Source organism: Protopterus annectens, chromosome 13.part0, assembly GCF_019279795.1.
Source record: "Protopterus annectens isolate FY-2018-M chromosome 13.part0, PAN1.0, whole genome shotgun sequence".
NCBI lineage: Eukaryota > Metazoa > Chordata > Ceratodontiformes > Protopteridae > Protopterus > Protopterus annectens.
The window spans coordinates 620,826,480-620,841,170 of NC_056747.1; the positions used below are offsets into that span (position 1 = coordinate 620,826,480).

General features: G+C 37.9%; 1 protein-coding gene across 1 annotated transcript in view; it reads right to left on the reverse strand.

The window, feature by feature from the left end:
- DOC2B (double C2 domain beta) overlaps positions 1-14,691 on the reverse strand; it is a 2,257,420-nt gene that overhangs the window by 1,629,698 nt on the left and 613,031 nt on the right. Inside the window, exon 2 of the mRNA XM_044054285.1 lies at positions 11,863-11,942. Within this exon, the coding sequence (XP_043910220.1) occupies positions 11,863-11,942 (80 nt within the window). The remainder of the gene's footprint in view (positions 1-11,862; positions 11,943-14,691) is intronic.

Below are 14,691 nucleotides of genomic sequence, written 5' to 3' on the forward strand. Positions count from 1 at the left end.
GAAAAGCCACGGTCATATTTGTGATCTACTTTGGATGGGGGAATACTCTGCACATTTACACTGCATAACTGCTCCTTGCCTTCCATGGACACATCCAGAGCCACTACAATGGGGAGTGGGGTGCAATAAGTATGTCACAATTTGAAATGTCTCTGGCTGACAGTGATGGATCTGACACACATACCTCTCAACTTCAGAGCAAGAAATCTGGACAAAGCCATACATAGAACTAGAAGTGTGACAAGCCCAAAAATAAGGCCAATTTTTAAATATTGCTCTTATAACTTAAATAGAACAGGTAAATCTTGCATTAGTACAAGTTTTCTGAAGGGTATGAAATCTGAAACTCAAATGTCTGCCATTATTTTCTAACTTCAATCTTTAATGACTTGCCACTTATTTGCCAGAAAACCACAATTTTATGAAAAACGGACCAAAATGTGATGCAAAAATACCTGTCAAAAAAGGGACACCTTTTTAATATTAACAGTTAACTTGAAGCAGCTAACAAAATAAGAGCATCCACATGCATTTCTGAAATAAAGGTAATCTATAAGTGATAATTACAGTTGTATATAATTGTAAACCCTCCACATTTTCTTCCAAAATTGCCATTTTGGAGGAGGGATTATTAGGGGAGAGCAACATTTTGAGCCAGAATTGGGGACAATTGAGATGTTTGGATATTCCTAATCTACAAAGTGATTTGCACGTACCTCTCAACCTCTTAATGCAGGAAATCTGAACAAGGCCAAATATATTGGGGAACATAAAAACACTACTAAAAATTGCTCTTGTATAAACGTAAAGACAGTCTTGCATTAGCATGCATTTTTCTGAAGGTTATGACATCTGAAACTCAATGTCTGACATTTAATGGCTTCATTCCTAAATGATTTGCTAGAAAATCACAAATTTGAGAACAAACCAAAAATAAGCAGCAAATATCTATTCATTCTGCAAAGATATGGACAACTGAGAGGTATAGTTCAACCGGGGCTGTCTGAGCTTGCTACCCACCCCTCACAAAATCATGGTCAAATGGAGCCTCCCCCCTGCAGCCATTCCAATGTCCCATTCCTTGTTATTTTGCCCCATTTATCATAAACACTAATGTGCATACTGCTTTACTTCTGCGATGATTTAGGATTTCATTTGAAAGTTTTATTTTGCATTTTACAGCACAAACCCTAATACATATCTGTTAAAGCAATGCAGTCTCACAATGAAAATAGACCAACATTAAAACTTCTCTGCTCTTGAAACTCGCATGCATTGAAACAGCACTGAAACCCACTTTCAGAGAAAATACATTTTGCCAATGGCAAATATTAACTCTGGGCTGTCTACAAAATCATAGGCCCCTCGAACATAACATACACATGCTCTTTGATACACCTTCCTGACTGTATTACATTGTATTCCTTGTACAATACAGTACAGTTGTTAGAGGGCATTTTAAATTTATTGTTTTGAACATTTTTCCAGTAAACAATGAAACAAAAGCATCCACTAATGACAAAACTGCCCAATTCAGAACATTTCCATCATAAAAAGTCTACTCAAGTCCACCAGTATCAGTAAAAAATATACACAATCTCTGAAGTAGTAAACTCCACATTGAAAAAATTTGTAACTAATAAAGAGGTTGCTGCTAGCAAACACTTTATATGTCATTGTTTAATCTACAAATAAAGTGCCTGTTACTCTTGAAGAATAAATTGCTTTTGTTGCATGCAATAAAAAATGAAAAGCTAGTAATACCGCAATAGGGAATGGATAGCAAACTGTTAACAGGTTCATAGTTACTAGGTATCTTTGCCAAAAGACTGCAGCATCCACCCCTTTACAACACAATACAGCATCAGCAATGCATTTACCTACTGCGGGAGTAGAACCCACAGCCTTCAGCATCTAAAGCAAGTACACTATCTGTTGTGCTATTAACAATGCAAGCAGACTAAACACAAGCAGCACTAAACTTTTGCTCCCCTGCAGCTCTCAGCTCCTTGTAAAATCTACTCCGACACTCAGCTGTATCTCTGAACTTTTCAGCACAAGAAATCTGGAAAAAGCCAAAATTTATTGGGGGGGGGCAAAAGGCCAAAAACCCGGGACACATTTTAAACATTGCTTGTATAATGTTTGAAAGTTGCTAGAATAAAATGCTGCATTACCACCATACATTTCACTGCCACGTCTTGAACCCAGGGGACCCCGTGCAAAACAGTCAGAGCAACATACCACTACGCCAAATCAACTGTTTTGTGAAAGAGGAAGACTGAAACTTAAATAGCTACCATTTAGTGAATTCAGTTCTCACCATAGCACAGCTGTCAGCCTCTTAGCACAAAAGACCTGAACAAAGCCAATAATGGGTGACTACTACAACCACCAAACATTCAGTGAATTCAGTTCTCACCATAGCTCTCAACCTCTTAGCAAATAACACCCGGACAAAGCCAGTAATGGGAGAATATAGCCCCAAACATATTCAGTGAAATCAGTTCTTACCATAGCTCTCAACATTAGCAAAAACCTGGATGAAGCCAATAAATACCTGAACAAAGCCAATACTGGGTGAATACAGCCCTCAAACATATTCAGTGAATTCAGTTCTTACCATAACTCTCAACCCTAGCACAAAACCTGGATGAAGCCAATAATGGGGGGAATACAGTCCCAAACACTACCTAAACAAAGCCAATACTGGGTGAATACAGCCCCCAAACATATTCAGTGAATTCAGTTCTTACCATAACTCTCAACCCTAGCACAAAACCTGGACAAAGCCATTAATGGGGGGGGGGATACAGTCCCAAACACAGGGATACATTTCAAATATCCATCTTGTACACTTAGAAAATTGCTAGAATAAAAGCTTTTGTTACCATACACTTTCTGAAGAATATGAAGTCTGACAAGTGTGTCCATTTTTTTTTACTTTTGTTAACCAGGAAAGTCTGACTTTGAAAAAAAAAAAAAAGCTAAGTTTTAGCAGAGGCCCAGGGAGAAACACTCCAGACAGCCAAGAATAAAACCAGAGAACATATAGCTGTCAGGCAACAAGGACACAAATGCAGAAACCACAGATTTTATGAGGAACAGAAAAAGTATGAGGGAAAATCCTGCAACATTTTTACAAATGGTGGTGGGTAGGGAATTCAGGCTCTTGCCACTTGGGCCCAAGGTACAGGGTTCAAGCCTTATTCACTACCCACCACCATGTACACACACACACACACACACACACACACACACACACACACACACACACACACACACACACACACACACACACCTGAAAGTGCCCCATCTTCCTTCCGTTCGTTTCCACACACACTACCTGAAAGTGCCCCATCTTCCTTCCGTTCATTTCAGCTGCCGCTTGCTAAGTGTCCGGTCGTCAGGTCCTGCTCCCATCTTCCGTTTCACACACCTCTCTCTTCCTGAAAGTGCTGCCGCTTGCTAACTGTCCGGTCGTCAGGTCCCGCCTGTGTGAGTTCCCGCTCACAAACCTCAAACTGACAGCGATGATGTCAGCACGCCTGCGACTGGACTATTTGGACTTCTTCTTAAAGGAGAATGTGCGTAAAAAAAAAAAAAAAAACTTTTTTTGTAATTCTCTAGCCGTAGCCGATTCCAGGGGGGTGCAAGTGCACCCCCTTGCACCTGCCTGCGGGCGCCCTTGGCCCCACCGCAAAAGTACTTTAAAAAGTGTTTTTTTTCAGCCATTTGTTTCAGGGAATGCAATTCAAAGATTCCAGTCCTCAGCAGGCTTAACATTGTCCACTCTTTATATAGACATTATAATACATCACATTAATGCAATGGAGTTTAGTGAAAGGAATGTAGTATAGAAGGTATCTTCAACATTTTTCTTTACTATTAAGTTTTACCACACAGAAGAAACAAACTGTGTGGTAATGTAACATATGAACTGGAAACTTGAATCTTGAAAACACATTTTAAGATAGGTTAATGCTTGTTGGAACATTTGGAAATAAATATATTTTGTTCTAGCTTGTGAGACTACAGCAAACTTTATTTTCATTTTGAGATTAGGCCAATTAATGGTGAGAACAGCAATGCAACCTCTGTGTAGGCCGTGGGCTTCATATATTTGTATAGCAGATTTATTGCATCCATAAACAAAAGTTTACAGTCAGTTTTCTAAGAGAAGGAAATACTGACAATCAACCATATGATTGTCTATTACTATTTTGTGAACAATAAGTTGAACAAGCAGGATAATTTTAGCATAACCTAATATTTTAAGCAGATTTTTGAAAGACTGTTATCAGATCAATCAATAGCTTATGAATTTTTAAAGTAAATAAGATATTTTATGTAAGACTGGTAAAAACTAAATAACTACAATGAAAATATATATAGTTTTAGAATTTTATCTAATATTTCATATAGACAAGTTCCCATTTCCCCATGTCGATGTACTATCCTGCATAAAACAATTTAGCTATTCTAACTTTCAGGTAGTAGTCATAAAAAATAAAATCAGGCATTTTGAAACCTCCAGATCACTTAGGTACTTTTAACATATTGTAAATTATGCATATTGATTTAGGAGCCCAAATAAAACGTTTAATCTCTGAATAGATGTTTCTAGAGAAAAACTATGGAATGGACTGATAGGTACATTTACTGAGGGAAAACATTCAATTAAATAAATTTATTTTTATAACATTTTTTTTTAGATTAAGGATGTTTTATGTAGGTTGAAACAATACCCTTTTTCCAGGAAAATGTAAACAGTAACCCATAATTAAATGCAAACAGAATAAATATAATAAAATAAGCATTAATAAACTTAATCTGGGTTGCTGTCTCTAGGATGTTTCAGGTAGAAATGTTTCTGAATTACAAAACAGAAGTGGTAACAACCCTAACTGCATATGTTTTATTGCATCTTTTCACATTTCTAAAATCCATATAATAAATGGAAGTTATGTACTTACCACAACACTAGATCCTTTTCATCCAAGTGTGTCTGATATGACTGCTGTGGTAGTGACACATTTGTTTGATCGAATCAGGCCATCTCAAAATGTTTCTACCCTCAGGTTCCTTCAGAATTTTCATCCCATAATTCCCCTGTGCCCTCACTAATGTCAGATCACGTTTGCCATTAAGAAAGGGCATAATTTAATAAGTAGCTGTTGTATTCATAAGTGTAAGGGCAGAGGAGCTCCAAGTCAACCTGCAAGTCCCCTGGAATAATATAGCAATTTGGCTGGGGGAAGGGGGGGAGGATCAGATGGGCTAGGATGAAAAGATTTAAGCGTTATGGCAGGTGTACAACTTCTGTATCCTATTTTATCCATCCATAAGATTTGACTGCTTGGATAGAATCCTAAGGTACATAGCTTCTCAGCTGGTATCATGATTGGATACCTCTCAGAACTGTAGCCCTGTAGGAAACTCTAGACCTGGATATTACATCCAGTTTATAATGTTTGGTAAAGGTATGCAACACAGGCCATGTTGCTGTAGCACAAATTCTGTCCACAGTGGAATTTCAAAAAAAGGTAGTGCAGACAGACAGATCTGGCAGAATAATCTCTTGATTTAGATGGAAAGGTTTTATTTCTGTATGACTACATGGAGGTGATACAGTCAGAATGTGATTCACGTAATGTTACTTTAGAAACTTTCTTGTTCATCCTGTTTGGGGCAAAGGCTATGAATAATTGAGCATTATTTCTACATGGTCTGGTTCAATGAAAGTAGAATCAGAGTTATCTATGGACATCCAAAGTATGCAACAGACACTTTTCTTTCTTAGAATGGGTAGGAGAAAAATGCAGGTAAATGTACTGGTCGATTTAAATTATTCTCTGATCCTAATTTTGGAATAAAAGATGTGTTGGTTATCGGAGAAATCATGTCTTGTGAATGACTAAGTGTAATGGAGCCAATGATAATGTAAGTAGTTCAGATATCCTACTGGCTGATGTGACTGCAACCAAAAACAGTTTTCCATGATAAAAACTTTAGGTTTGCAGAAGTGACTGGCTTTAGAGGAGGTTTAGTTAGAATCTCTCTGTGAAAACTGAAGTCCCAGGGAGGAAATAGTCTTTTTTTACTGGTGTATGCTGATGAAATAAACCTTTCCAGAAGACTCGACAGAGCTGTGAGGGCAGGGATGATTTTGGAATCCAGAATGATAATTTGAGATGAATGCCAGTTGCCCTTTGGTGGTAGCTTAACAGCAGCTAGCCTCATATAGGATTGAAGGAAACTGAAAGACTTCTGGAATGGAGGAAAAAAATGGGTCTAAGTCTTACTGTATAGTCCACATTAAAAATGCTTCCATTTGCTCTTGTAAAGTTTTTGGATAGATAGCTTTTGAGAAGCAGACAAGATGTGAACTACAGCCTGGGATAAAGAAAGATTACTGGCTATCAGGGAAATTGGAGAAACCATGCAGTTAACTTGAGGTTCTGTAAGTCCAGGTGTGGCTGACTACATGAGTGATAAAAACGATCTGGTTGGGGATCTGGAAGCCATGGGGACTTCCTCAAATGCAACCTGAAGAGAGGGAAACCAGATTTGCCTGAGTCAGAGTAGGACAATGAGAATTACTGTAGCTTCAGATGCTGAGGCTTTCTGTAGAAATGTTGAAATGAGGAGAATGGGAAGAAAGGCACAGAAAAATCCAGAAGGCCACTGACAGACCAGCGCATTCCACTGTGACTGACCTTTGGAAGGGATCAGGGTGAAGTAGCTGCTGCATTTGGTGTTGGACTGCGATGCCAAAAGTTCACAGAAAAGCCGGCCCTTGTAGTTGAAGATTTATTGAGCTACTGAAGGATTGTGGGACCACCAATGAGGCATCAGGATAGATCTATTGAGCCAGTCTACTAGACAGTTGACTTTTCCTGGTATATGTATTTCATCAGAAAGTGATACAAATCTACTGGCCATTGCCAAACTCTTATGGCCTGTCTGCAAAGGGGGGGGGGTGTAGAAATTAGTTCTCCTTGCTTGTTACTTTACCATACTACAGACATACAATCTGAATAGCTGTCACCTTCACGGGGAGGAGGTTCTAAAATTCCAGCAGTGCTAGCAGAAAGTCTCTCATCTCCAGGATGCTGATATATAGGATGGCCCCTGTCTCTGTCAAAACTCCATAGACCATTTTCCCCTTGAAATGCCCCCATACTCCAGAGAGGAGGCATCTGTGGTTACTGTCACTGATGGGGGGGTAGGGTCAATCATAGAAATGGTTAGGGATATCAATGACTGCCTTAGGTGAAGTCTGCTGAGCTGAGTTATGGGTGATCTGATAGTTGGGACTTCATGGTAGAGAGCATCTGCTGCAGTATCCTTGTGAAAATGTGCACCATTTACCACCACAAATGAAGAAACTATCAGACATAAGACTCTGAGAACCAGTTATGCTGGTAGAGTCTGGCTTTGTAAAAGGATTGCACCTTTGATAGGTCTGTCTAGAAGAACACTAACTGCTAAAATGTTTGTATCCAGATAGCAACCAATAAAGGTTGGGCTGGCTGAAGACATGATTTTGCATGATTTACATACATACCTAAAGATATGCAGAGCTCCAGAATGTAATCTGTAGTTGACAATAAAGACTTCCTGGTGGTTGTAGTGAGGAACCAATCATATAGGTATGAGAGCACCTGGATCTTTTTGAGTCTCATGTGAGTTGTGATTATTGTCAAGCACTTGGCGAACAGCTGGGGTGGCATTGGGTGGTCTGTGGTGAGACTGAAGGACAATACTCTGGACTGAAAATCATTGTCACCTAGTTGGAAATGCAGGAACCAGTGGTCACACCTTGAGCACTGTGTGTAGCTCATCTAGGAAGGGAGGTCAAAGTGCTGGAAGGAATCTAGAGGACGGTTACCAAAGGCTTGTGTGGTGCAGGGGAAGGGGTAGTGACCTGCTGATGCTACTATTCATTTGAGATCAAGGACATAATATGAATGCGTTATAATATGCCAAGAAGAAGTGAAGAATGTACTGTCAACTAGAAGGATGGGTGAGAGAAGAGGGGACACAGCCAGTAGATTGTACGTACCAACCACTCCCTGAATCTGTGAAAACACTTTCTTTCCAGTGAGGGTCATGGACTCTTGGAGTGGACTGTCATAATGGTTGTGGAGAGTAAATCCACTGAAGCATTCAAGAGAATATGATGTGGGTGGAAAAAAACTAAATGGAAAGAGGAGAAGGTGGGCTCGGGACTTACTCACTTGCCAAATTATGTTTTGGCCTTTAATTTTGCTCAGCTAATAAGGTGGAAATGGGAAGATAGCATGAAATGGTGATTACTTTGCAAAAGGGCAGGCAGTTGATAAATATTTGTTGCAAATACAGGCTAAACCAGTCAAAGAAGGATTTGAAACAAACTGGGGCATACAACAGAGGGACAGAATTTGTGTGGGGACTGTTGGATGATTCATCCCTAGTACGACAGATAAGAACAGCCAACAAGACAATATGGGAAGATTGCTGAATGTTGCATTGGGATCAGATTATTGATTGGGAAATTATGAATGGAACAAGCTCTCCCTACTGCACATCCTTTCCGCAGGTACAACTGAAGTATGACATTCCTGACTTTTATGGTTTACGTTTCATAAGCCCATATCATATTATAAAAGTAGGAAGATAAGTAAAAAGGGGACCAGTGGAAGAAAAGCATCTTGGGATGAGTGGCCTATCATTAAATGCCATAGAGGTAGAAATATATACATGGAATTTTGGTTCTGGAGAGCTGAGAGATCAATATCTATAGGTTGCAAGTTCAATATAGCAGGAAAGAAGGGAAGCAGCTAGAGGAGATACAATGGTGACAGGTCTGCAGTCAATACAGGCTTCTAAAGAAATAGTGCAGTTTATGGTACCAGCATAGAAGGATATCATAACCAAAAACTATAAACAAAGCATCGTGGAAATGAAATAATAGAAGGAGTTTCCAAATTTTATTTAACCCCTTTCATCTTTACTAGACTTCTCCAGAAATAATTTGTGAAACAAACTACATTCACCATATATACATTCAATCACCCAATAAAATCTTAAGACCAATTAAACAATTAACATAATTGAGTACCAAAAATCTTTTAAAAAGACATATGTATATAATACCTAAAAAACATATAAGAATCACTTATTAACTTTCAATCTCGTTTCTCTCAAAAAAAAATTGGATATTAATTATTGCATTTAATCCCGGAAATTTGTCTGCTTTAATTCTAACTTGCCATCTGGCTTCTTTCATTTCAGCCCTGTTTTTGTAACTGCCTCCCCTTAAATCTAGTGGGACCTGATCTAAAACAGGAAATAGAAATTTCTTATATTTATTACATATTTTAGAGTGCTTAAACAAAACATTTCTTTCATCCTTCGCTTTTATTGAATATAAATGTTCTTTTCTTTTCTAAGGTTCTAGTAGTCATCCCTATGTAAAATGCATGACACCCTGAACATAAACTAACGTATATAATATCTGTAGATTTACATGCAAACCTACCTGGTACCCTAACAGTTTCTTCAACATGTTCTAGTAAAATATAGGGCCCTTCATAAACAAATCTGTGCAACTCCCACATTTATACATTCCCTTATTTTATTACTAAGAGGTAAATGAATTTTAGCACTAACCTTCTGCAACAACATTTTAAAACTATTAGTCTTTTTATAAACAAACACAGGATGGCTACTTATTACTTTAACCAATTCACTATTTCCTTCTAAAATCTTCCAGTTAGTATAAATAACATTGTTATCAACCGACATATCCAAAAAATGGCTGGTGTTTTATCACTAAAAATCAACATATCTTCACTTATTTCACTTTTTTGACTCTTTTCAAAGGGCTTAACCAAATAGGTTCAAACCGTGTCTTTCATTTAGAGCTTACTTCTTCAACTACTTTTAATAAAAAGTTTTTATTATACCCTATCTGTATGAATAAGGAGGTTATAAATTTAACCTTATCATTAAATTATGTATTTTGTAGTCATCCTGGACACTCATAAATTCTCCTCTGGGAATATTCTTTTTCATAAAATATTGATGAATGCTTCCATAATGTAAGTAACTGTTAGAAAAGGTCTTTTTTCAATAGATATAACTATCAAATTTCGTGTTCTGCCTATCCCATTCTATAGTAACATCCAAAAAATTAACTTTCAAGCCTATCTCAACTTGCATAAACGTTAAAAACTTAGATTCTATATTAACATGTTCAATAAAATGTTTGCATTTATCATATGTTCCATTAATTACAAAAAAACAAATCATCTACAAATCTTTTATAGTAAACTATTTTGCTATAATTTATATTAGAAGTCAAAATATATCCTTCTCATCAGCCTAACACTAAATTTGGAAATGCAGGGGTCACATCGGACCCCATTGCTACTACTTTAATATGTCTATAGTACTTTCTATTAAACAAAAAAAATATTATTTTCCAAAAAAAATTTCTAATATATAACAATAAAATGAAATCCTTTCATTGGATATGTCAGTATGTTTGACATGAATGACCTAATAGACTGTATTCTAACATCCTGAGGGATATTAGTGAATTATAGACAGATTAAAGAAGTAACAATGGGGCCCAGAGAGAAACGGTCAAGATGCATGTCTTTGTAACATGGGAGAAAACCAGACCACCTGGAGGAAATCCACATGAACACAGGGAGGACATGCAGAAGGCACCCCAGCCGAGAATCGAACCAGAGTACCTCTTGCTGTGAGGCGACAATGCAAACCGCTGTACCACTGTGCCATCCAAAGCTACATCTTTAGATTTATACACAGTAAATAGTGTTTCCCCCTCGATCCATGTTTTTGTTTAGGTATCAATAAGGCACACTGGTAAGAGTTATCCCTGGTGGCTGGGTCTATGTTCAGCCATCAAACGGAAAAAGCATCGAACAGCATATCTCGTTGAAGATGTTGTTCATTGAGCTGTTCGAGTAAGATCAAATTATGGTAGGGAACAGGAGATTTGCCCTTTCCCCATTGAAGTGCAATCTCGGAGTTAGTATATATAATTAGTGGGGGGTGTAGGGGCACAGCCCCCCCCCCCACATGATGAGTTTCAATGTATTGCCGTTTGGCAATTTTTCCATTCACTAGATTAATATAGACTCCTGGTGGCTTATGCTTTCCCAGACCTAATTATGCAGGATTTGATCATTAGTCTTGGGAACTGTAGAAGTATAACAATCCCCCAGTCTATATACACACACCACACACACACACACACACACACACACACACACACACACACACACACACAAACATTCAAGCTCCAGTCCATACACATGCACAGAAATACCTCCATGACTGAACTCACACTCAGACACACACACATGATGAAAATAAAATGTCACAAGACTGACCAGACCTTCATTCTCAGCTGAAGAAGTGACTAAATGTTCTGAACTTTCTTTTTATGAATCATTTATTCTGCAATGATAACATAGCAATATGTGTTAGCCTGTGTAACAATTGTTTGAGCAGTTTTTTACATATAGCAAAAGCAGGCTAAAATGAACTTTTTAACTTCTACAGTATCAGAAACTGCTATGTTTTTCTCTAAATCATGTGCAGCTGATGTATCAAAAGCATGCTGACTTTTTTCTTTCCCCCATTTCAGTCTTCAAATAGCTCTCCATCATTAATTAGTGGAACAAGTCTGTTAACTGATCTTACTCATCAGTATTGCAAATAAACACCATGTGGCTACTGCACTTTAAGGCTGTAACACTCCTGTGGGAAAAAATATCCTACTGGCCTGCAAGTCTGTGATCATTGACTACGCAGTGCATGCAGAGTAGATAAGGAACATACCTTAGCTTTATTGATTGAACAATGAAGAGCGTTGTTTTCCTGATCATAAAGCAAGCTGAAGTCTAGTGTCCCCAGTGTTGCTAGAAAAGATGGAAAAAAAAAATTTAGTCATGTGAAGTGTTTAACTGCTGATGCATTTGTTTCTGAATGTATCTATATGTGTATTGAACAGGGCTGAATTTATACACAGAGAAAATCTTAGATAATAAATGAAACATAAAGGCCAAACTCCCAGCAGATTTCCAATTTTCTATTGTCGTCTACAGGTCAGTTGTCAGTATTACCTAGTTCTCAGTTGGCAGCAGGGACTAAAATATCAAGCATATTCAAAAGCATGGAAGGCTTTATATAGCTTATTATTTTCACATATTAGTTTGTACCTCTAAGCCAGAATAATCCAATACTTCCATAACTGACTAAGAAGGCAAGTGTAACATGTAAATGTATGAAAGAGCAATCTTTTATTTTCTTTTTTTTTTTTTAAATCATTTTTAGCCCCCCTCGCAGACAAACTTCATCTGACCCTAACTGCCCCTTCTGATTCATCATGTCTAAGGAACTTGACAAGCCTTCCCTAGAGTTTCTCCAACCCATGTTCTGGGCTGGTGAAGAATACAAGGCACCTTGGGACAGTGTCATAAATGCAGCCAAAAATGATTTTTTTTATTTATACCCAACGTTTCCACCCCTGATGATGGTATTTCAGGTACAGATGTGCAGTGGGTATGCTGGAGTACAAGCCTCCATGATGACTCAGCCAATGCCCTGCCTCCCCCCAAATCAATACCCCCCCACATATCCCTAACTTCAGCTGGAGATCAACCAGCAGGTGAACTCATACACATGCCATTCCCCTCCCAGATGGGCACACCCTCCCCACTTGCCAGAGCCTCAGTCACCAGGGCCATAGTCTGAGCTTTACTCCTCTATGCCATGGCACTAACAAAATAGTCATGCTTTTACTGCATCAGTAAACCTTTGAACATATGTTTCACATTACTGTGTGCACTTTTTAAACTACAGCCATTGGTGCAAAGACGATGCAGCTTTAATCAGCTGACTTCTTCTTTATTATTAAGCATCCCATCATTCTCTGTAAGAACATGAAAGGCTACATCCTTCTCGGTTTTACTCTGGAGATTAGACGCACATGATATCCAATTGTAGGTAGCAAGAAGATAAGGCTATAACCAAGCAGAGTAGAGAGGTTCAAGGCTTGTTAATGGTACATAGACTACACCATGTGGCTACTGCAGAAATGCCTACAGAGCAACATTTCAGACGTGGTAACAATTATTGTCATACCCCTTTCTGGAATGACCATGCCGTCTAGATTAAATTTCTAAACTACAATTTCTGCAAAGGTTTAGGCATGCTAAATTGTAAATTTTCACTGCCCTAGAATCTTGCTTTGTGTGATGTAAGTCAAGGATACCCATGTAAAAAGAGATGAACAATCTCAATTTTCTGAGATGGGTGTGGGCAACGCATTCTAAAATGAATGCAGGTCATCAATAAACTGAATGGGAGATAATTTTCACAGGGGTCTGAAAGGATGCTAAGACTGTATATAACTGATGGAGACAGATATGAGTTCCATCCCTGCATTTCAGAGATTCAAGAATAATTTAACTGGCTAGCATAAACAAAAGAATAAGCATAAATAAGTAATATGTCACTCTGTGTACATTCATATGCTATCATCAGTTTCACACTGACATACAAAGCATCTCTGGTGTTGGAACAGATGAAATAGCAAATTTGCATTAAAGTTTAAAGCTCTAAAAATCAAAAAACAAATGACTATGACAAAAAGTCCATTTTCATCTCAAAGAAAATATGTACAACAACTTGTAGTCACTCTGAAATCTCAGATTCTCATTACAAAAACTCAAACCTCATGACAGGTCAGAAAGACAGCCTTCACTGACAGGGGACATCTCCAAACTGTGGAGTTCTTCATAATATAACTGTCATTAAAGTAAGAAGAGTTGATAAACCGATCAAGTACACCTAATGAACACTGTGGACTAAGTTTGAAAGCACGGCAGTTATTCAGGCATTGCATTTATAAGACATTTAATAGGTCCAAAATCTTAAAAGAAGGTATGTAAAGTTACTTTAGGAGATGTGCTTTGTGAAAGACATTCCAGATATAAGATCAAGTCGAACAGATCACAAAAACTTATGAGGATGCACTTTTTTCACAGACATAGATAATTAAAACACCCTTAATTCTCATTCTGCAGACAGTGAAATAACCACAAATACCCTTGAAAGGCAGTTACCTCCAGCCAAAACTCTGGACATCTAATTAACATACAATCTAAATACCAAACAACACATAACTCTCTCTGCTTCCAATAGGAATACAAAATACTACTCAGGGCCACATGTGACAAAATGAGGGAAAAATATAAGCACATATTGAAGGGACTGTGTAAAAATCTGTAGATGTCAATAAATTATTTTGCAAAATAATACCTCACAAGGTCATTTATTTTTGCTTCTGAAAAGGAAGATATAAGTTGTGGTCCCATTTCTTTAAATTATTGGTGATATTAACATGTTTTGTGTGGTGTTGTTGTCTATGTACTAGATAACTTCAAAAACCATGTGTGATGAGGAGGGATTCAGAAAATCATCTGAAGGGGTAAATCAAGCCTTAAAATAGGGACATACCTGTAAAAATGGGTACATCATATGCAGGGGTAATTCAGACATGAAAAAGAAGCATGTTTCTCCAAAATATGGACAGCTGAGAGGTCTGTCAAACTGCTTTTCTATGTTTTAGTTTCAGTTGCAAATGTAGGATCAGTGGTAAGGGGA